Here is a 23,017-nt window from a genome sequence, read left to right on the forward strand (position 1 = left end):
CAACCTAACATAATCCTAACCTCAACCTAACATCAACTTATTTTCAACCTAACATCAACCTAACTTCAACCGAACTTCATCCTTATATAAACATCTACCCAATATCAACCTCAGCCTAATATAAAATAACTTATTCACAAAAATTCAGCATCTTTAATTCAAATGCATTAGGAATGACAGGGTCCTTGTTTACTAACTGCATCACTGTGTCCATACGGAGTGAGAATACAAGTCACCATGATGGACGAGGATTAAAACAATATTAAACATGAAACAAGCAGAGTCGTACATCTTTAAACAGGGCTCTCTTCAGACCTTAATTGCGACCTTTTTGCACATTTGTACTCATCCTAACCGGCACGCAGCCCAACGACATGTTATGATTAATACAAAGGAAAAATCTTCCAACGGTTCTTCAATGTCAGACGGTACAAAAAGAAACGGAAAGGAGAAATAGAAACCCAAGATGAAAGCCCAAACCCGAGCCTGCAGGTTGGAGAGATCCCGATAAAAAGGGAATGTAAGAAGCTCAGGAGGTGGTAATGATGGCATGTTATTATTCACCCCGACAGAGATTTAGCACAGGGACCTTTTGCACATTTCAGCTTTCAGCGTTTAGCAGAATACATTAAATGACGCACAATCCTACAGTGCAAACACTGAAGCGGGAAAGAGACATTGTTTGTTTTTTAGTTTGTGTGTGTGGGTGTGTGTGTGTGTGTGTGTGTGTGTGTGTGTGTGTGTGTGTGTGTGTGTGTCGGTGTGTGTGTGTCGGTGTGTGTGTCGGTGTGTGTGTGTCGGTGTGTGTGTGTTGGTGTGTGTCGGTGTGTGTAACATCAACCCAACTTCAACCTGACTTCAACCTGACATCAATTTGGCTTCAACCTGACTTCAACCTTACATCAAAGTAACTTCAACCGAAAATCAACCTGACTTCAACCTTACATCAGTCTCACATCATCCTAACTTCAACCTGACTTCAACCTGACTTCAACCTGACATTGACCTTCCATCAACCTGACTTTAACTTGACATTGACCTTACATCGACCCGACTTCAATCCGACATAATACTAACTTCAACCTGACTTCAAGCTGACTTCAACCTGACATCAACCTAACTTCAACCTACATCAACCTGACTTCAGCTTAACTTCAATCTAAAATCATCTTAACTTCAACCTAACTTCAACCTAAGTTCAACCTTACATCAGTCTAACATCATCCTAACATCAACCTGACTTCAACCTAACATCAACTTGACTTCAACCTTACATCAGTCGAACATCATCCTAACATCAACCTGACTTCAGCCTGACATTGACCTTACATCAACCCGACTTCAACCCGACATGACCCTAACTTCAACCTGACATCCATCTTACTTAAACCTGACTGCAACTTGACATCAATTTATCGTCAACCTACGTTCAATCTAACATCCATCCAGTTTCTATTGTTGGTGGCAGGGTCCGCCTCTCCAGCAAAAGGGAAAAAACAACAATGAATAACTCAATCATGAGTCATACTTTAGAAGCTAAAGAGGGGACGGACGACAGTAAAATGTAGTTGTGGAAAAACAAAAATGTTGCCGTTTTAAACTCGGGGACTCACAGTGGCATCCACCCAGCAGACAGACGGTGTTATGGATTTTCACTTTAAAATCACATCAAAATGCCATCGTGACCAGTGTAGCCGAGGCATTGGTTGCCTATCCCCTTGTCCAGGAAACAAACTGTATGGACAAAACCTCTTTCTTTTTTTTTTTCCACCCCCACACCTCTTTAAGCTTCTTGTCCGACATTTGTTCACGGAGCAGATAGACTTTGATTGCTTCCTTTCTTTAGGCCAAATGGAGGTTTTGACGGGACCATCGATTGGCTGCCCTGTCTCGCTATGGAGTACTTTGTGATTGCTATTGACCCCCGGTGTGTGTGTATGTGTGTGTGTGTGTGTGTGTATGTATGACAAGAGATACTGTATAGTGTGTGTGTGTGTGTGCGTGTGTGTGTGTGTGTGGGGGGGGGGGTTCGCCCCTCAGTCTTCTGCTCTCTGGTTGTCTTTCGATGGCATTTAGACGTTTTGGAGAGAGAGAGAGAGAGAGAGAGAGAGAGAAAGAGAGAGAGAGAGAGAGAGAGAGAGAGAGCTGTGTTGGTGAATGCTTCCCGCAGTGGGGGGCGTATCAATCCGGTATTGAAGCGTCTTCTTCCGGCCGGAGAGCAGTGCCCTTTAAACGCCGGAGCAGGGGGCGCCCTCACATCCTTCTTCCTTTCTGTAGTCAGTTTTCCTAAAGCAGCTCTATGTAACTTTCGGTATTCGCGCTCCTACAGTGTCTGGATGCAATTGCACGGCTCGGTCCGGTGTCCGTGAAGACTTCATTTTATCGAACAAATTTGGACCTTATCGGTCACGTTTCAATAACAGTCTATGTTACGAGAGCAAATATAATATACACCGAGGTTACACTTGCCGGAGCCGTGAGTGAGTGAAAGTAAGGGCCAGCACGCGCTGGCTGACGTGAGGTGGGATCCCGGCCCAGCAGGTGCCGGGAATAAAAGCAGTGCCATTCTCCATACAAGTCAGTGTACTGCTATTTTAAGGTAAACAAGCTATATAGTGTTGCTTAAATGTCCTCAGGTTAGTAGTCGGTGAGCTAAAAAGTAGAAGCAGTAGGAGAAGAAAGAAAGAAGTTGTTCTTCCTTCTTGTATTTATAGTGTGATGCCAGAGTTTCCGTTACGTGTCCTGGAAGGTTTCAAGTTCCTGGACAAATGGGAGAGATTCCGGTCAAATATGATCTGTGTTTATTGAGCTTGAAAATAATTGATAAGCAGGCTTTATAGAGAATGACGTCATCAAGGCATGTAGATGTATAATTTTTTTATTGAATATTCAAAATAAAAAAAAGTCGCATCAGTGAACGACATTTTAAAAATGAATAAATAAATATGACGAATATTACTACTTGAAATCAGATCATTTCAGTTCGTGAACAATAAGTAAAAAGTGCAGCCGCTTAAATTAACATTTCACTAAAATAACATTTTAACTTAATCAAAAACAAAATAAATATGACAAGTAAGTCAAAATAAATAATTTTAAAGCTTGTAGTATTGTTCGTCTTCTTCGGGAAGTCCTGTCGACATATTTTACACAATAAATATTTACCATCTGCTTTGGGTCGGAACTTAAATATCCCCAAAAACACCAAATTATGGCCGTGACGATACATCATCTTTCTGCTTCTCTTCTGGACGCTGTGCTTTGTTTCGGCTCCGTGTTTACTGCGTTTACAAGCACAGCCTGTCCACGGGGGAGGGGGCGGGGCTTAGCTCTATATCGACAAACGTGATTGGTCAGAGGTGAAGCTTTCAGATCAGCTTCGTCCAAACCGATTGGCTTCCCGTTGCAACTTGCCGAGCACGGAAATGGACAGATCTGCAGATTTTTTTTTAATGGAAATGATTCACCCAGCACAAATTCAAATCGTGCTTGGAAGGAATTATTTTCACCGGACATTATGACCGGAGACATTTAAATATGTTGGACTTAAACAGATTTTCCCGGTCAAAAACCGGCAATTACCAGATAAGGGAAACTGTGTGGTACAGAATTATTATTATTATTATTTTTTTTACACTACTGCTTGGTTGACCCCTAAATGTCCTGATTTCCCTGGCCCAACTTCATCGACTGGGTCTGCGTTGAAGCTGCGTTTTATTAAGTCGTTGCTTCATCTGCCCCCGATGCCTAGCGTGCTCGGCGGATCATTTTGGCTGTGCTTTAACCTTCATCACTCTCCCTCTCTCTCTCTCTCGCTCTCTCTCGCTCTCTCTCTCTCTCTCTCTCGCTCTTTCACTCCATATCCTTAATAATAATCTCCATTCAATATAGCCCCCCTATGCCCCCATTACTTTTTCGCCTCCCACTCTACGTATTTTTCTCCGCTCTTCTATTTAACCTGCTGTCATCTCCCGGCAGAAATACCCGTCCTCCTCCTCCTCAGTCTGTTTACTTCAGACCGAGGGGCCCGGATTCAGAAACCTCCCAAAAATTGGAGCGCCTTTTATAATTATCTGGTGCACGGCAGATTGTGCGATGGCCTTAACTCAGGCGGTAACTTAACAGCCTATCACAGAATCCGAGGGGATCTCAAAGAATTTGACTCCTTACGAAAGTTAAGGAGTTAATAACCAAGTTATTGTTTCTCCCCAATTATTAGTGTTGTGGGGGGGGGGGTGGGGGAGATGTTCGATGAAGGGCAATGAGAGGAGAAGAATGAGAGAGGAGGATAAAAGGATGCAGCGGCGGTTAAAATGCGAGGTGGGGAGCGGGGCCCGAAATAAAGCCGTCAATTATGCAGAACGGGAGGACAATAGAGGGGTGGGATAGCAAAATGATGAAAGTGGAGAAAGATGACATGAGAGAGAGAGAGAGAGAGAGAGAGAGAGAGAGAGAGAGAGAGAGAGGGTGAATTCAAGTAATTGATCTTCTGGAAATTAAAAGAATGGAAGAATACATCAGAATGGCTGATGTATTACAAGGCGTTCTTCCCACAGGTGAAGACAGAAAGAAAGAAGCAACTGATTGACTTTTGCTGTTTTTGTATTTTTATTTTATCAGATATCTACAGGCGGTAACATCCAGTATACTGTGTTATATTTATCTTCTATTCCTACCCGGACCCAGGTTGAATACTTCACTCTGCTTCAATACTTACAATAATTCACTACTTCAATTGTCCTACGCACAATGTCATTTTTAGAACTAATGCACGCCCGTTCAAAATTCAAGACTTTCTGAATGTATGTCAATGGTTCAGTCCTGTGTTCCATAGTGGAAGATGAAACTGCCAGTTAAAATCACACGCCGGGGAAAGACGCTCTTTGTGGCTCAGTCGCAGAGCCCTGAAGACCCGCACCCCACGCCGGCTCGCTGTTCGCTGTTCATCGAAAGTTGATTGATAGTTCAGTTTAGGTCATTGATTGTGTCCAAATTGCGCCAAATTCGACACCGCACGTCCTTGCGTACCCAGCGAGATAGAGATAGTTAGAGAAGATAGTTAGATGACCTGCAGACGTTTCTAGGAAGACGGAGGCAGTGTCTTTGCAAAGGAGTATTCGCCAAGGAAGTCACATAAATTCCGGGGCTATCAAAGTCTGCGCCTTAACGAGTGTGAATTTAAAAAAATACCTCATATTAATTACACTGATCTTGCTAGAAAGCCGCTTCCGCTGTCTTGGCCACCAGTAAGCTGTTTGTATTCAGTCAAATTAGCGTAGCAAAAGCTCTGTTAAGCCGGCAGAACCAGCGCCAAAACAATCGACTCAGCCTACAGCTGCATACAGTATGTCCGCGTGTAAGACACCATCCAGGCTGCTCTGCAGTGAATATTAAATGTATCGTTGTTGATCAAGGGTAAATCTTGCACAACGCTGCAAACCAGATCCGGTTTACTTTCGCTTTCAAAACGGCTCAATGGTCAAATTACCACCATGTGAAAGCTGTGCGCTGGCAAGTTGATATGAACTACCAGTGAATATCAGCGAAGGCCTTTTTTTTTTTTGCTCCTGAAAGGATGCAAATTGTATCACACAAGCAACTCCGGTGCACCAACATCTGTACAGTAAGTGATCCCGAGAGGCTTTGTTTGGTTTCTGTAATTGGCCACATCACGCCACCACTGACAACACGCAAGCTGCTCGCGGATACGGCCGCGACGCCGTGGAAAGTGCCAACATTGTTTACGGCGACAATGAGGGGCTGGTTGGCGCGATCGCCTTTGTTGTGAAAGATAATTTGGGATTATATTCACTGTTTGCCAACCAGAAGACACGCGGAGGGTAGTCATTCTGGACGTACTGGGAAAAACTCTTCAAATGAATCTAGAAAGGAATCATATGTTATGGGATGGAAGTGGTTGTGTAACGGACATCAGTCAGATCCTCCACATGAAAAAGGCAGGATTTGTCTTTTTCCAAACCTTTTAATTTCATGGCAAAAATGTGTGTGCTTACGCCGCCTTTATCCTTTATAACATGTTCCCTTTTAGTTTTGTATTGTTTTCATAGACTATTTTTTGTGTGGTTTCTTACATTTGTTCTCCACACGTAGACGTGTAAAAACAAGGCAAACTGTAATAAGAGTCTTTGGGCTGCAGTGTGGTTGCCATGGCGTCTCCGAGGGAGATGGGGAACTGGCTAAAGCCCAGGTTCCTTAATTAGAAGCGATTGAGATGATTGGAGCAAGGCTGAGCCAAAAGGCACACACACACACACACACACAAGCACCCACACATGCAAGGATACATGTGTACTACAAACGCATACATTCAATGACACTGCCAAAGACACAGACACACACACACACACACACACACACACACACACACACACACACACACACACACACACACACACACACACACACACACACACAAAATATCCAATAAGAATAAACATGGACTTCCCATAGAGACACATACAGCCCACACACACGCATCATTAAAAAATCAAACATGCATGAAAACACAATAAGCCATAGCGGCTCCATAATGGAGAACTGCTATTGAGCTGTTCGGAGGCAAACCATGTGGGCGGACGAGCGAAAGGTTCAACATCTCCAGTCTTCTAAGGGTGCAGACTGAAGGAATCACATTACAGCTCTCAGTGTTCTTTGCACTTTCTCACAAGCAGAATAGCTGCAGGGTTATTCAACCATCCCCGTATTCACAGTACTCAAAACAAAGTGGACTTTAGGCGGGCTTGAATAGAGCGTAATTATGAATCACTGTTCTTCTCAAATTTCTAAAAGGATGCCCCGTTTTTTTTTTTTAAGACGGGAACAATTACATTTGTTTTCAGAAATTATTTCATCCATCGCGTCTTACATAAGTTACGTACATGTTTTCGGCGTTAGTAACTAGAAATCCGGGGAACTCTGCAGGGGCAGATTTCCCAAAAGTTAAATGTAGATTTGAAAAAATGTACAAGAAAGCAAACAAACAGGGTTCATAATAATGGTCATTTACGCAACTTCCCGGCTAGTAAAGCCTCTTTTACATTTAATCTGAGAGAAATTGTATTATTCCATTTCAAAATGCAGTGGATTATCCAAGGGGCTTTAGGCAGAAAATAGCATGTTTTGGAGGTGGAATCCCAGGTTAATGCAGTTTACTTGCTGCCTGAAGCTTGACAGGGACTTTCTTTTTAAATATATTGGTGCTAAAAAGTTCGTTAACTTCTGGGAATTTCTGCATTCATTGTTGATGTACCTAATATGTGATTGATCAGATCGTCCTGAGAGTAGATAGTAGTGTTATTTATTGAGCGGAATGGTCCAACGTCAATGTCGGGAAAAGTATGTGAACGCTTTCACTAACTGGTGTCGACCAAATGTTTCTCGTAACTGTTGATGAAGAGGTATTAGACCATTCCTCCTTCCCGGACTGCTACAACCTTTCTAATGGATAAAGGTCAGGACTTTGACTCGATGGTTCCAAAATGCAACATTTCATCTGCTTGAAACATTCTTTCTGCTAGACCAAGTAATGCGGTTGTTGCCTTGTCTTGGCCAACGGCCATTGGACATTCGTGGATGGATACGCTGACATTCTCCTGTAGAATTTGCTGTTACGATTCAGAATTGAAAGTTCTGTCAACGGTGGCACGCTGTCTCGGCCCCAAGGCATCATAGCCACAGCTCATTATCCTGCCTCCACCAGGTTCTTCCGTTCATACATCCACAGAACATCCTTCCACATCCGAGGGTCTTTAGCAAACATCTGCGGTGTCTAGGCTAACCCTTTCCAATCTGTGTTTGCCTGAGGGTGGACTCATTCAAGTTCAAATTTAATCTGGATTTAAAACCTTCTAAAGGGTTCACAGAACCACGCTAAATATTTTTTTTTGTGAATTCTGTCTGTGCCGTGTGTCAGGGCGCGGGAACGCGTTCGACTGCATACATAAAGGGACCGACATCCTGAAAGGAGAACCAAAATCCTCATGAGATCATCGTCTTTGCGAACCGATCAAACGTTTGATACTCTGTAGGTGACGGCTTTTCTCGTGCACACGCCTGTTCTCCCCTTTTGCTTTCTTCGTAATGGATAGAACCACTCGGACCCAGCCGTCGAGTTACCTTCGGGAGCAAACATGATGATGTGCCAGAGTTTAAATTTTGACTTTGATGTTTCTATGCTAAACACTTACTTTGAACTTTTTAAAAAGGTCCTTTCAAAGGCTGAAAGATGCTTACATGTATTGCAGAGGTTTCTCGGTAATGGGCTGCTTTGGGTCAAAACCTAGCTGTGGTTATGTACATTGCAACCTTCTTCGAGCCTCAAACTTTGGCCCATCTTTGGCTTGGTGAGCACAGGGTCAAATTTACATTACATTTACATTTAGTCATTTAGCACACACTTTTATCCAAAGCGACTTACAAGGGAGAATAACATTCAAGCTCCATTGCAACAGAGACATTAGTGTACAATAAATACTGCTAAGTAGTGCTAAGTAATTGTAAGTTAGGAGAGGAGGTGCTCTCTGAAGAGCTGGGTCTTTAAGTGCTTCTTAAAGACAGAGAGGGAGGTCCCTGCTCTGGTGGTTTTTGGCAGCTCGTTCCACCAACGTGGAACTACAAATGAGAATAGCCTGGATTGCCGTGGTTGTACGGCCAGCAGAGCCAGGCGACGCTCATTTGATGAGCGCAGCATCCGGGGGGTAACATGTGCTTTTACAAGAGCATTTAAGTAGGTGGGAGCATTCCTAACAATCACTCTGTAGGCATAAGAGATAAGAGACTTGAACTTGATGCGAGCGGCTACAGGTAACCAGTGGAGCTCGATGAGCAGCGGAGTGACATGTGCCCTCTTTGGCTGGTTGAACACCAGTCACGCCGCCGCATTCTGTATCATCTGCAGTGGCTTCACTGCACAGACCGGAAAGCCAACAGTTCCGTTTTCGCCAGGTTTAGTTGAAGATGATAATCCTTCATCCACGTGGATATGTCAGCAAGACAATCTGAGATTCACGTCGAGATAGTGGAGTCGTCAGGCAGGAAGGACAGATAGAGTTGAGTATCATCTGCATAGCAGTGATATGAAAAGCCATGCGAGCGGATGATCGGGCCCAGTGAGGTGGTGTATATGGCAAAGAGGAGGGGTCCCAGCACTGAGCCTTGGGGCACCCCTGTGGTGAGGTTGTGAGGCACAGACAGCTGGCCTTGCCATGTCACACTGAACGAGCGCCCAGTAAGGTAAGATTCAAACCAGGAGAGTGTGCTGCCAGATACGTCCATACTTGAGAGTATGGACAGGAGTATGCTGTGATTGACAGTGTCAAAAGCAGCTGATAAGTCTAGCAGAATGAGAACCGAGGATTTGGCAGCAGCTCTAGCAGTTTTTAAGGCCTCAGTCACAGACAACAGGGCTGTTTCGGTGGAGTGACCACTTTTGAAGCCAGATTGAAGTGTATCGAGAAGGTTGTTTCTGTATTCTCGGTTCCACAGGTATTCTGTAACCTGTCTAGAGACCGCCCTCTCTATGGTTTTGGAAAGGAATGGGAGGAGTGAGACCGGCCGATAGTTTTCTACTTGAGTGGGATCGAGTGAAGGTTTTTTGAGCAGTGGTGCGACCCTAGCCACTTTGAAAGCAGAGGGGAAAGTGCCGGAAGTTAGGGAACAATTAATCATATGTGTGATTGCCGGGGTGACAGTCGGTTGTGAGTAAGTTGTTTAGTGAATTGGCTGCTGATGGCTGCCACTTTGTTAGTAAAAAAGGAGGCAAGGCAATCAGCGGTGAGGTTAGTAGCTGGAGGAGGTGGTGGAGGGTAAAGCAGAGACAGATCTTGTTTCCACGGAGTAACGGCGTGGCGCCGTAGCGCGGCGTGGGCATGGAGGTGAGTTATTTCACTTTTTTGTGGAATTTCCTGTGCAGTATTCTTTCTGAACCCTACCTCCAGTTATCCTCTCTGCCTCTCTGTTGATGTATGAATCCATACATCAATCTGGCTGAGTCATGCTCTTCAACGCAGCGCGGCGTAATTGGATGAGCCCCGTCATCGCTGCCCAGCTGCGCCGCGACTGTCCTTGCACTGAGCTGCATTCGGAGTGACAGATGTATTATCGCTTTTTTCTTCACAGTTTATATCACACCGCGACAGCTCTGTCATCTGTTTCAGTAGCTGTTACTCTGCCTCTCTTTCTCTCTCCCTCCCTCCCTCTCTCTTCTCCCTCCGAGTGCTCTCTCCCTCTCTAAGAACCCCTTAAAATTCTCAGATTGGAGTCCAGTCGCGACTTCCAGAGTGCTAATAGGCTGTTAATCCGCAACACTCTCTCCTCTCCTCTTTTTTCCTTGCATTGCATTTAATCCCAACTGCCACCCCCCTCCCCCCCCGGTTATTCTGTACCTTCAACCCCTGTTTCCCCACACCTCTCCTCTCCCTCCTCCACCTCCCTTTCTCCTCTCATCCTGCAGTGCTGCAGCATCAAATCTATGTTTGCGTGCTCATTTTTTTCAGAGTCAGCTCTTTTCTCTCTCACTCTCTCTCTCTCTCTCTCTCTCCCTCTCTGGTCTGTGGTATTATAATGACACTGCAGTAACTTGAGGGGGGGTGCATGAGTTTGTCCTTGAGAACGTGACTTGGGGCGGGGTTGTAGCTTTTTGAGATGTTGTTAGAGATGTTCCCAGTATCCTGATAAATATCATAGAGTGTAGCTATGGATGGATGAAACAGATACCGGGGCGGGATGGAGAGAAATGATCCAATGTGTCAATTTCTGAATTTTCTGATGTTTTTTTGGAATGGTACCTCAAAGCACGGGCTGTTGAAGAAATAGGATATTCATCTTTCTTTCTTTCTTTCTTTCTTTCTTTCTTTCTTTCTTTCTTTCCATCTGTCCAGATGGGAAGGTCTATGCACTGGGGGGCATGGGGATGGACACGGCGCCCCAGGCCCTGGTGAGGGTCTACGAGGCGGAGAAGGACCAGTGGCAGCCCCTCACCTCCATGCCCACGCCGCGCTACGGCGCCACGCCATTCCTCCGTGGAAACAAGATCTACGTCATGGGTAAGAAATTTCACCAAAATTCTTCTTCCTCTTGTTATTATCAATATTTATCTCTCTATGTTCACCTCCCTCGCACAGGCTAACACACAGCCGCACACTTTGTCCAGGTAGTTATTGTGTCAGGACTGTAGCTGCGAGAGAGAGAGAGAGAGACGGAGAGAGGGAGGGATGGAGCGATAAAAATTAGTTACGGATGTCTGAGACGGTGCTTCAGAACATGGCCGGGGAAATTGATGGTTCAGAGCAAAATAGGTGGAGGTAGAGGTGCTGCAGAGATAAGGAAAGATGGATAGATTTTTTTGAGAACTAATAAAAACCTGCAAAAATATACGACACCCGGTTATCATCCTTCATCTCCTGTCTGCCACCTCGGTTCCACCTGTTTGATTAAGTGGTTCCTCGCAGCTCAAACCGTGGGGCCATGCGCTCCAAATGAAAAGGGTCTTTACATGGGGTTTAATATAGACGCATTGCTGCCGTGGCGCTATCCTTCAAAATTGGATTTTCATACAGGACTCTACTTTAATATTGGAAATAAATCATCATACAACCCACTGCAATGTCTGGTGAAATGTTGGAAGGTTGTCAGTCTAGAAAATGGTCGTAAAGGGCCATCACAAGTTATCAAAACCAAGAATTACTTGGCAGCAACGCAGATGGGATGATGGGATGATGAGATTGTCTTTCCATCATGAAAAGTGTTCTAAACAGACTGTTAAGCACACTTAACAGTCTGAGCCCATTGGTGCCCAAGACCAGCTCTTTTAGCGGAAATGCTTCGGTGGTCATGATTGCTACACTGTTCTACACTACATAGCTCAATTGGCTGAAGCTGTTCTCTCAATATTGGATGAATTTGAAAGAATCTAGTGCTCGATGACTCCTAATGATCCAAAAATAAGGTTAAGCTCAGTTATCCTAAGAGATTTGTCCAGTCAAAACAGGTCATGACAGAGGCTCTCTTCATGTATGTGTGTGTGTGTGTGTGTCTGGTGGGGGGGGGGGGGGTGATTTAACTGTTGCTCGTTGATCGCTCTGACGAGCAACAGGTGTAGAATCGCCTCTGATTCCAGGGCCGATTGCCTAGAACCAAGAGACCACATACCCCCAACACACATTGAGGCCAGAGAATCCATGGCCGAAGCCTACTGTGGTGCTGTGGCCACCCGTTGACCTGCTGGTGGCTCGAGTGCGTCTTCAGACGGCCCTTCCGTGCCCCTTCCCCGTGCCGGAGAGTCCCTGTTCAGTTGCCACTGCGGCTGTTCCGCCTGTCACACCGCCCTCCGACACGGAGACACAGGCAGAGATGTTGCAAACACACCAGTTTACTGTAGAGAGTGGCAAGATGTAACAAGCCGGGAGCAGATGGACAAATGTCATGACAGAGGCTCCCCTCCTGTGTGAGGGGGTGGGTGATTTACCAGCCACCTCTGATCCCGGGCCCAATTACCCACGCCCGATGCAGGTGTGGCTGCTAAACCACACCACCCCCACACCATAACATGTTTTTGGGGCTTTTGTGACTCGCAGACATACTGTTCTATTCCGTTCCATTTGGTTGCATTCCACTCTGTTGTATATTTCATTCTGTTGTGTTCTGTGCCGTATTGCAAACGGCAACAGTCATAGCAGACACGCAGCATAGTTGGTTGGTTAGTTGGCTTTTTCCAAGGAGACTCTTCCGAGAGTTGCTCCCTATGGGTCAATTGTTTATTATTTAATTCATAGAGACCATAGGGAGGCGACGAGCGGGAGAACATACAAGACAAAAAAAGAAAAACGCACAACCAAAAACTTGCTGATGGCTGGAAACCATTTTAAATTCAGTAAAGGCCGCTGCCAGAGGCAGAAAGCCAAGACCGCGTTCAACTCTTCGTAACAAGCTTCCTTTTGGGGTTCACCACCGCCAATGCTGCCCACCGCAAAGCGTTCCGTCTTTTTTTTTTTTGTAAACGAAGGTGCGCAGAGTCACTGCTGCTTTGGCGAAGCCTTTTATAACAGAACCACCCCGAACGCTTTGTTTTTGTTCTCCAAATGGGTTGTGGAGGCAGAAGAGCTGGGAGGGGATGGTTTGGTTTGATCTGCAATGACTGGTTCTTTTGAGATCAAGCGCGTCTCCAGCAGGTTACCTGTATTTCTGACATCACGTTAATTAGCAAGACATATCACAGCTCTCATCTTGACGTAGGAGTTTTTACTTTATTTTATTTTATTATTAACTTTTTTTAAGAAACGTCCATAGCATACCCCCCCCACTACCAACTAGGCTGGTAACACACAGAGTCCAATGTGCCATGCTTGGCAACTAGGACAGAGAGACTAATGACAGCCAGCACAAACTGCAACAACAGTGCAAATAGACACAGCCGGAAACACACACACACACACACACACGCGCGTGCGTGTGTGTTTACCCCTATTTATTGGGATCTGAGGATTTGGTGTCAGCCACAAGTGTCAGCAATCAAGAAGTGGCAAGTGTGGCAGAAGAAGGCGATGTCAGCAGAGCCAGTGAGGATCAACATTTCTTCCGTGAAATACATATTTCGCCCCACACACACACACACACACACACACACACACATACACACACACACACACACACACACACACACACACACACACACACACACACACACACACACACACACACACACACACGCACACACACACACACACACACACACCTGAGCGTTTACTGGTTGAGACTCTGCTCTGTCACTAGAGAGGAGAACAAGCCTCAGGGTGGCCAGAGAGAAAAGAGAAGAGAGATGAAAATACGGAGTGATGATTAAGAACGATGGGGAGTGGACGAAGCCCAAAGAGGGAGACAAAACCGCCGCTGCTGAGAGTGTTCACACTATTGGCCCACACTGAGTTTGGGTATCTGTCTCACTGTGTCTGCAAAAAAGAAAACGAAGAAACAAAGAAAAAAACAGAAAGAAATGGAGAAGTTACATCCCAGACACTGAGATGTAGAGTAGGGTTGTTACTTTTGTTGATATTTACTAATTAATATTTTATAATTGATTATGTTGTTGTTGTTGTTGTTGTTATTATTATTATTATTATTATTGTTATTATTATTATTATTAATATTATTATTATTATTATTATTGTTATTACTATTATTATTATTATTATTATTTTTTTTTTTTTGTTATTGTTGTTGTTATTATTATTATTATTTTTATGTTTATTTGATATTTACCAATAATAATCCGGAATTTCCCTCCTGGGATTATAAAGTGTTAATATCCAATCATGATCAATCTGATAAACAAATACAGGCAAATGATTAGATTTACTTTTATTTTTTTTTGTATTTTAGAAGCTGTTTTCTAATTAGTTTTAACCAGAAAAGATTGCATTTCTTGCTTTTGGCAAAAACTCTGCTCGGATGGGATCGACGGCTGCCCGTGACTTAACAGGTCCAACTTTTTTCCCTCACCTCCTCTGCTGCCGTCATCTTTGGCGCCCTTCTCCTCCCCCGCGTCTCGCTATCGATCTCCTGTCCCTCCCGCCGCCCACGTGAGCTAACCCTCTCAGGTCCTCATCTCGCCCTCCGTCCCTCCCTCCCTCCCTCCTCCACACCTACCGTCTTCATCTCAATATACTCGGCGCAGTGCCTCTTCTCTCTTTTCATCGCGGTCAGGCCATGTGAATGCGGTTTCCTATTTTCACTGAGGTGAGGGTGGGTAACCCCGAGGCGGGTGTGGCTGCTCCCTGTTTGCCCAGCTGTTTTTTTAAACACAGAACGTCAAAGGCGATAGTGAGGCGATAGAAGGCGATAGTGGCGCCGCCCCTAGCGGTCGCCTGCGCCGGCGCTCCGGTTACTTTCTTACTCTTTAGTATTTTTTTCCTTTTTTTATCACGATGTTCGCCAGAAAAACATCAACAATTAACTCATACGGCCGCGATGCACTCATGGATATAAAAATTTCCCTAAACGAACAACTTTGGGACTTTTTATCCGTGGGAGCAGAGTGGCCGGCGGAAATCCTACGCGGGAACACTCGCAACAACAACAAAAATGGAGTCGCTGTTCCACGAGCCGGCCCACGGAGGAAGCACCGAGGTAAACGAGGCGGCATTCGGGTCAGAATGAGGACGCAACCTTACCGTCCACCTCTGCCAAGCATCCTTCTTGCGAACGTCCAGTCCCTGGAGAACAAGATGGATGAACTTCGAGCGAGGATTCAATTCCAGCGTGACACGAGGAACTGTTGCGTCCTCTGCCTGACGGAAACATGGCTGAACCCACTGGTGCCGGATGAAGCCATACGTCCAGCCGAGGCCTTCTCCGTGTTCCGCGGCGACAGAACTGGAGAGTCGGGGAAATCCAAAGGTGGAGGCGTCTGCCTAATGGTAAACAACCGCTGGTGTAACGCCAACAACACCAAATTCCTCTCCCACTCCTGCTCGCCGAACCTGGAACAGCTGACCATACTATGCCGTCCATTTTATCTCCCCCGGGAATTCAGCACGGTCATCATTACAGCCGTTTATATCCCACCGCAAGCGGACACCAACGCAGCTCTGTCGGTTCTGCACGATGTGTTGTGCGGATTTCAGAACAGACATCCCGACGCGGCTGTGGTGGTGACTGGAGACTTTAACAGGGCCAACCTGAAAAAAGTTCTGCCGAATTTCCACCAACACATGACGTGTGCCACCAGGGGAGACAGAACTCTGGACCATTGTTACACTCCTTACAAGAACGGATACAAGCCCGTGTCGCTTCCTGCTTTCGGGAAATCAGATCACGCCGCGATCTCGCTGCTTCCTGTTTACAGGCCTCTGATCGCGCGGGATCTGGTGATGACGAGGGAAGTGAAGCGGTGGACGGACCAATCAGAGGCTGCGCTTCAGGACGCTCTGACTGACGTAGACTGGGACATGTTCCGAGCGAGTTCAAGTGACGTCAGCGAGTTTACGGAGGTTGTAGTGAGTTTCGTGGCTACGCTCGCGGATGAAATCGTTCCCACGGTGAAAGTTCGGATATTTCCAAACCAGAAACCATGGGTTGATAAATCCATCCGCTGCGCTCTGAATGCGCGCACGGCCGCTTACAACGACGGACTTGTATCTGGTAACATGGACAACTACAAAGCGGCGTCGTACAATCTGCGGAGGGCGGTGAGGGACGCTAAACGGACGTACAGAGACACAGTGGAGCTGCAGATGGAGCGGGGGGACACAAGACGCTTGTGGGAGGGGCTGCGAACAATAACAAACTACAAGAGCAGCTCCTCCCCAGCCACGAGTGTGGACGCCTCCCTAGCCAACCAACTGAACTCCTTTTATGCGCGGTTCGAGTCTGGCCGCAGCACCGCTAGCTCGCCTGCTAATTGGAGCTAGACCGCTGGGGACGAGCGCGCACACTCAGTGTCCGTGCACGAGGTCAGGAGGGCTTTAATGCGGGTGAACACCAGGAAAGCTGCGGGCCCAGATGGCATATCTGGACGAGTACTGAAGACCTGTGCTAACCAGCTAGCTCCGGTGTTCACCACAATATTCAACATCTCCCTGGCTGAATCAGTGGTCCCATCCTGCTTCACGAGGTCCACCGTCGTTCCTGTCCCGAAGATCGCCTCTCCAACCTGCCTGAATGACTACCGTCTGGTGGCCCTCACCTCGGTGGTCATGAAGTGTTTCGAGAGGCTGATTAAGGATTACATCTGCGCCTCCCTCCCCCGCACCTTGGACCCGTTGCAGTTTGCGTACCGGCAGAACAGATCCACGGATGACGCGGTCTCCCAGGTACTGCACACCACGCTCACGCACCTGGATGGCCAGAAGGGGGCCTATGTGAGAATGCTGTTCATTGATTATAGTTCAGCTTTCAACACCATAGTCCCCACCAGACTGGCTGTCAAGTTGTTGGAGCTAGGATTGAATGCTCCGCTGTGCACCTGGATCCTGGACTTCCTCACAGGCCGCCCCCAGGTGGTCAAGGTGGGGAAGTACATGTCAAGCTCCCTCACCCTGAATACAGGATCCCCCCAGGGCTGCGTCCTCAGCCCCCTACTGTACTCCCTGTACACACATGACTGTGTGGCCAGGTCCAGCTCCAACACCATCATCAAGTTTGCTGACGACACCGTGGTCGTGGGCCTGATCACCGACTGCGATGAGAAGGCCTACCGCGAGGAGGTGGCTGACCTGTCACTCTGGTGCCAGGACAACAGCCTCCACCTGAACGTCAGCAAAACCAAGGAGCTGATTGTGGACTTTAGGCGTGGATCACAATCGAGGACGCACGCGCCCTTGTGGATTAATGGGACTTCTGTCGATAGGGTGAGCAGCTTCAGATATCTGGGAGTCCACATCACAGAGGACTTAACATGGACTGTTCACACAGACACTCTGGTGAGAAAGGCGAGGCAGCGTCTCTACCACCTCAGGCAGCTGAGGAAATTCCGGGTCTCGGTGAGGATCCTCAAGTCCTTCTACTCTGGAGCAGTGGAGAGCATCCTGACAGGCAACATCACTGCCTGGTTTGGGAACTGTACTGCCCAGGACAGGCGGGCCCTGCAGAGGGTGGTGCGTTCAGCTGAACGTACCACTGGAACTACCCTCCCCCCCTTGCAGGAGTTATACACCAGGAGGTGTAGTAGCAGAGCCCGTAGGATCATGAAGGATCCTCATCACCCCAACAACGGACTGTTTCAGCTGCTGCGGTCAGGCAAGCGCCTCCGCAGTCACACAGCGAGAACAGAGAGACTGAGACGGAGTTTCTTCCCTCAAGCCATCAGAACTGTCAACGCTGACCTCACCAGGGGTCCTAACTGAGCCATGCACTAGGCTCCACTACCTACTGTACTGTATGTAGCATACTGTACCGCATACTGTATCACTGTTCAGGGTTGTTCGTGATGCCGTATTGCTGCGCCGTACTGTTGTATACTGTGCTGTATCATCCCAAACACTACCTCACACTATTCACATTCACATGCCACTTTAATTCACATGCCACTTTAAATGCACATATCTGTATATACATAGCCATATTCCTTCAACCTATTCCATTTTATTTCAATTTATTTTTTATTGTATTTTATTCTATATATTTTTTATCTTATTCTATAAGTATTCCACTGACTATATTACGTTTTAGGAGTCAGTTAGTCGGTCTATTAGAAAGGCATTTTCTACTTTTTATTTTATTTTATTTTTGTACTTTTTCCTAGGACTTATTGTGTGCTATCACCGGGTGCGTTGCATTACATTTCACTGCATATATGTATGGAAGTATGTATATGTATGTGACAAATAAAAATCTTGAATCTTGAATCTTGAATCAAAGTAAAATGGACACTATGAGCGTCAAAATTAACCCGTCAAAAATGGATGGTGTTATTTACATGGTATTAAGGCATTATAAGCATGTTTCTACATGTTATTATCACAATAAGTTTGACAGCCCTTATTTGAACGTTTCGAAATATCTACCTGCCCTTTTCCCACGCTCATTTCTCCACCAGGCGGTCGCCAGGGCAAGATGCCCGTGACGGCCCTGGAGGCCTTTGACCTGGAGGTGAAGAGCTGGACGCACTACCCCTGCATCCCAAGCCGGAGGGCCTTCTCCTGCTGTGCTGCCAGCGACGGCAGCCTCTTCAGCCTGGGGGGCCTCCAGCAGCCGGGCCCCCACAACTTCTACTCCAGGCCCCACTTCGTCAGTACAGTGGAGGAGTACGACCTGGATCAGGGTGAGCATGGCAGCCCACTTACACCTCTTATCTTCCTATTTAAGTTTCAGGACGTGAGCCAGCGAGGAGGAGGGAACTGGGTTAGGTTCGGAAACTTTGAATCCAAGGGGGGCCGGGAATTAAAAGTTTGTCCTGAAAGGGGTTTGAACGATTTCTCCTGTGGGCTCCTTTGGGAACGCCGGGAAAAGATCATGACCGACAGACGAGTGAGCGTCTGTCTTGAGAACGGACTGTTACAATCCCTGTCTGGCTGGAGTTCTCCACTTTTCAGGTCTCACACTAATGACTAAAGTCTCACAACTTGGGCTCCGGAGCTAATTTTATAAAGAGCTCAAAGAGGAGCGATCCGGAACAGAGTGTGTCTCTCTGTTGTCTGCTGGGAGGTAATTAGGTTCTGGCAGCAACAGGGGGAAGACGGCGTTACCGGAAGCAGAGGAAATATACCGGCCTATATTTTGAAGCTTCACCAAATGCACAAGAACAATCCACAATTCTACAATTCAGCCCTTCTTTGACTAGCTGCACTGGCAGGCCAGAAGCTGAGAGCGAACCAGCTCAGAGCCTGTGTGAGGGCCGCAGGTTTGATGGGCTATGTCTTGACGATTCTTTGTCTTTATGGAATGAGTGATGAGTTATGAATGAGTTATGTCAAGTGCTTTGACTTGCCCTGTTGTATGAAATTTGCAATACAAATAAACTGGAATGGCGTAATGGGGGAGCAAGGGGTAAGCTGTTGGATAGATAGATAGATAAATGGATAGATGGATAGGTAGATAGGTACATTATTAGATAAGATAGATAGATAGATAGATCGATCCAACAGTTTCAATATCAGCATGGGGAAGACACTGATGAGATAAACGTGTAAGATAATGTGAAGCTGAAGAATATTTATTTAGAAAATGTCCCACACACATTTGGACTGTGTGGGCATGTGGCAATATGTATGAATGCAAGGCCACTTCGCATGAGAGGCTTCATTGTTCAGAAAATCCATACGCTGGATGTCCCATTTAACGAGAAAGACATGAACTCACTGTTTTTCTTCTCCTTTTTTTCCTCAAAAATAATTGATTTTGGTCTTTTTATTTTATTTTTTTCATATTCCGTCACTTTAAGCCAGGTGTTTCAACTGCGCCCGCTGTCAACTTCATACTCACCTCTCCGAAATCAGATCTTTTTTTTTTTTTACTTGAATACGGCACCACTTAAGGCAAAAGGCACTTAAGACCGCACAGCGCGTCTCACTTTCCCCGACAACATCGTGAGATCGTTATCAACCATGACACCGGCCCACAACTATATCAGTCACATTTTAAATCCCTCAGACGGGGAGAGCGCAGCGTTGAGTCATAGGATGGCTCGCACTTAAAAATGGCAATACAAACCTAACAGAAAAAGCTATTCTTCTCAATCTTTCTCATTATAATTTTCTACATTTTATGCAACTTCCGAACTCAACCTCCGAGGTCTAAGCTCGGGGTGTATTTTAACAGATAGACGAAGAACCCTACAAGCCCCGGCTAGACAGTGGAGATGGAAGAGTGGGAGAGGAAGATGGGAGGGTGAGGTCAATATGGAGAGAGAACTTGGGTTCACTTAGGCCGACCGAAAAAGCACGCGCAGAACACAGTCCTCGCACACTCACCAACAGACAAAATAACAAGCCTCTCATAGCTCCGAGTGCCGAGAGAGAACTCGTTCCATTATGTTGGAGGTAAGATGATGATGATGATCCCAAACAAATGCGTTAAACCTTCAGGATGCTCTCGATCAAGCTGTCTCCCATTAAAAGTCCTCTTGTGAATCTTAAATAAAGTCAAATTCCAAGGCAAAATCGGCTTAATGCAACAACGTCAAAGCCCATAACGTCTCTAGAACTCGTAGGTAAGAGTGCAGCTTTAATCAATGGGCGACATAACCATACAAAAACCATACCGAGGCGCACAAGCAAAACCCAATTCTAGTTCAATTCTAGTCCAGTGGTGATGAAGCGAACAACGAAGGTTGCCAGATCTAAAAGAGGAAAAAATAATAAGAATTAGACAATTAATTAAAACGTGTAAAATGTGTGACTTTTCAGAGCTCTGACTAGGATCTCTCCTGTAAGGGGAAGGCATAACACTACATTAATCTGACTAAATCGAGTTTGACCTGGGTCCGGATTGATCCGGTCCGGACCTAGATTTACTAGTAGCGTGTGTGTGTGTGTGGCTGTATGTGTTCGTGTGTGTGCGCGTGCGTGTGTGTGTGTGGAGCGGGAGGGCGGTCCAGTCTACTACTGGGCCATGGGCAACCCGGCGCCTGGAAAACGGCTCTTGTGAAGTTTAAAAGGGATTGCAGATTGTGTGAATGATTGGGGAAGAAAGGGGAAAGGGAGCCAGAGTGAGAGGGGAGACCCAGAGCACAGCAAACAGATGTTAAAAAAACAGTCGGGCAGCAACAGATGTAAGAAACAGCCGGGCAACTGCGGGTTACCGCCGAGGTCTTCTGGGAGATCGCGGGGAACCTTGTACCGGGTGTTTACCGCTTCCTGCTCTGCAGAGGGGAAAAATGATGCCTCGATGTGTGAAGTTCAGTGTGACTGTGTAATCTCATGGTTTTGGGGTTTGACTCACCGGGCCTCAGTTAACACCAAGCAGGTTATAACATGCTTGTTGTTTTTTTTTGCGCCAGAAATGTCTAATCAAAGTAATTTGCATTTTAATTTCTCTGCATCGAGATTTCCACGCTCTCTAAATTGCAGAGCGCTGCGCTGGGTTAATGGAAGTTCTGCTGTGTACCTCCATTGGAAACAGCCGGTGTGCGTTGCGAATTAGCATTTGCACGTGTGTGCGCGAGACAAAAGGGGCTATTAAAACAGAACGAGCCGGGCCAATGGTGGTAATTGGTCTTCAAAATGAGACCAAATGAGAGAACAGATGCATCGTGGACTGAAGAATAAGAGGCTGAAGAGAGAACGCCATCGAGTGAGGTAGCAATTGAGATAAACAGTGTTGTGACTGTGCGTGTGTGTGTGTGTGTGTGTGTGTGTGTGTGTGTGTGTGTGTGTGTGTGTGTGTGTGTGTGTGTGTGTGTGTGTGTGTGTGTCTCCGTGGGTGTGTGAGTGCGTGTGTTGCCGCCAGGCGAGATTTGAGCGAGGTTGACAGCGTGTGCAATGTAGGCGGTGTGCATGTCCATGTGTCGGACAGGTGTATTTGCATACATGTGATTGTATGTGTGTGTGTGTGGGTTAGAGCGTGCGGTAGGATGGTGATGTAAGACCCTTTGGGAACCAGGTTCCTACGCACTGTGGGAAAGGACGGGATACGATTTGGCTCATTTCCAGGTCTGGATAAGTATGGGGGGAAAAAAATAATGTATTGTGGAAAATGATTTGTGTTTTACACGCTATTAGCCTTATTCTGTTTTCTAAAATATAAAAACTCAGGATTATGGATGGGATGGTTCGTGAAAGGATGCTTTTGATAGAGGCAAGCAGGAACCCCAAGGAGTCCTAATGGGAAACGAGAGCAAAATGACCAAATTTGCACATTTCTTGCCCCCGAACTTTCTCGCCAGTTTTATTTCATCCCTTTGTTCGACATGAACGTTCTCTCCTACAGTGTGTGATTCATATGAGATGTCTCTGCCAGCGGTGGCGATTCAGCTGCAGTAATCAACAGATGCTTTTCTTTGCAGCCCTGGCCGCAGTAGAACCGGACCTACTGTATGCCAGCCTGCCGCCAGCAGCGTCCGACCCCATGTCCTGTCACTCTGCAGGAGGCCAAACAGATGCTCAGCGCGGTACGAACACTGAGCTCCTAATTCTGGTGCTGGGTTCTCATCTGAACTGTGGATGTGGGCCGCCATCGCCGTGCCAGGCGTGATTTTTTTTCCCCGTTCCGGTCCGGCCCTGCCCGCCTGCCGAGGTCCGGGGATTTAACCCACGAATCGTGCTCTTCGGTCTAGAGCGCCAGAAAAAAGCAGAAACAGCCCACCAAACGGATTCTTTGGTTGTTGTTGTTGTTTTGTGTTGGATAGGTTTTGCATTCTCTGCTCATACAAAATTACGACGTCGGTGTATGGTCGACCTCCAACTCCGCGCTACAGGAACTAAATGAGGAACCATTAAGGTACTGAACCTTGCGTTTGCCCAATTGGTGTTGTTCAGTACTACAAACCCCATTGGTTCCTGTTGCCAAAGAGGTACCACCGTGCTTGGGATGCTTGGGGACTTTTTCCGGGGGCCAGGAACTACGG

At 46.5% G+C, this 23,017-nt stretch overlaps 1 protein-coding gene across 1 annotated transcript in view; it reads left to right on the forward strand.

Annotated features, from left to right (window-relative positions):
• The window catches only part of klhdc8b (kelch domain containing 8B), a gene marked incomplete at both ends in the record, with an annotated part of 86,660 nt that overhangs the window by 44,264 nt on the left and 19,379 nt on the right, over positions 1-23,017 (forward strand). The window contains 2 exons of the mRNA XM_080016045.1: positions 10,899-11,063; positions 18,551-18,775. Coding sequence (XP_079872171.1) covers positions 10,899-11,063; positions 18,551-18,775 — 390 coding nt within the window. The remainder of the gene's footprint in view (positions 1-10,898; positions 11,064-18,550; positions 18,776-23,017) is intronic.

This window comes from Zeus faber (assembly GCF_960531495.2).
Source record: "Zeus faber genome assembly, chromosome: 15".
NCBI classification, from domain to species: Eukaryota; Metazoa; Chordata; class Actinopteri; order Zeiformes; family Zeidae; genus Zeus; species Zeus faber.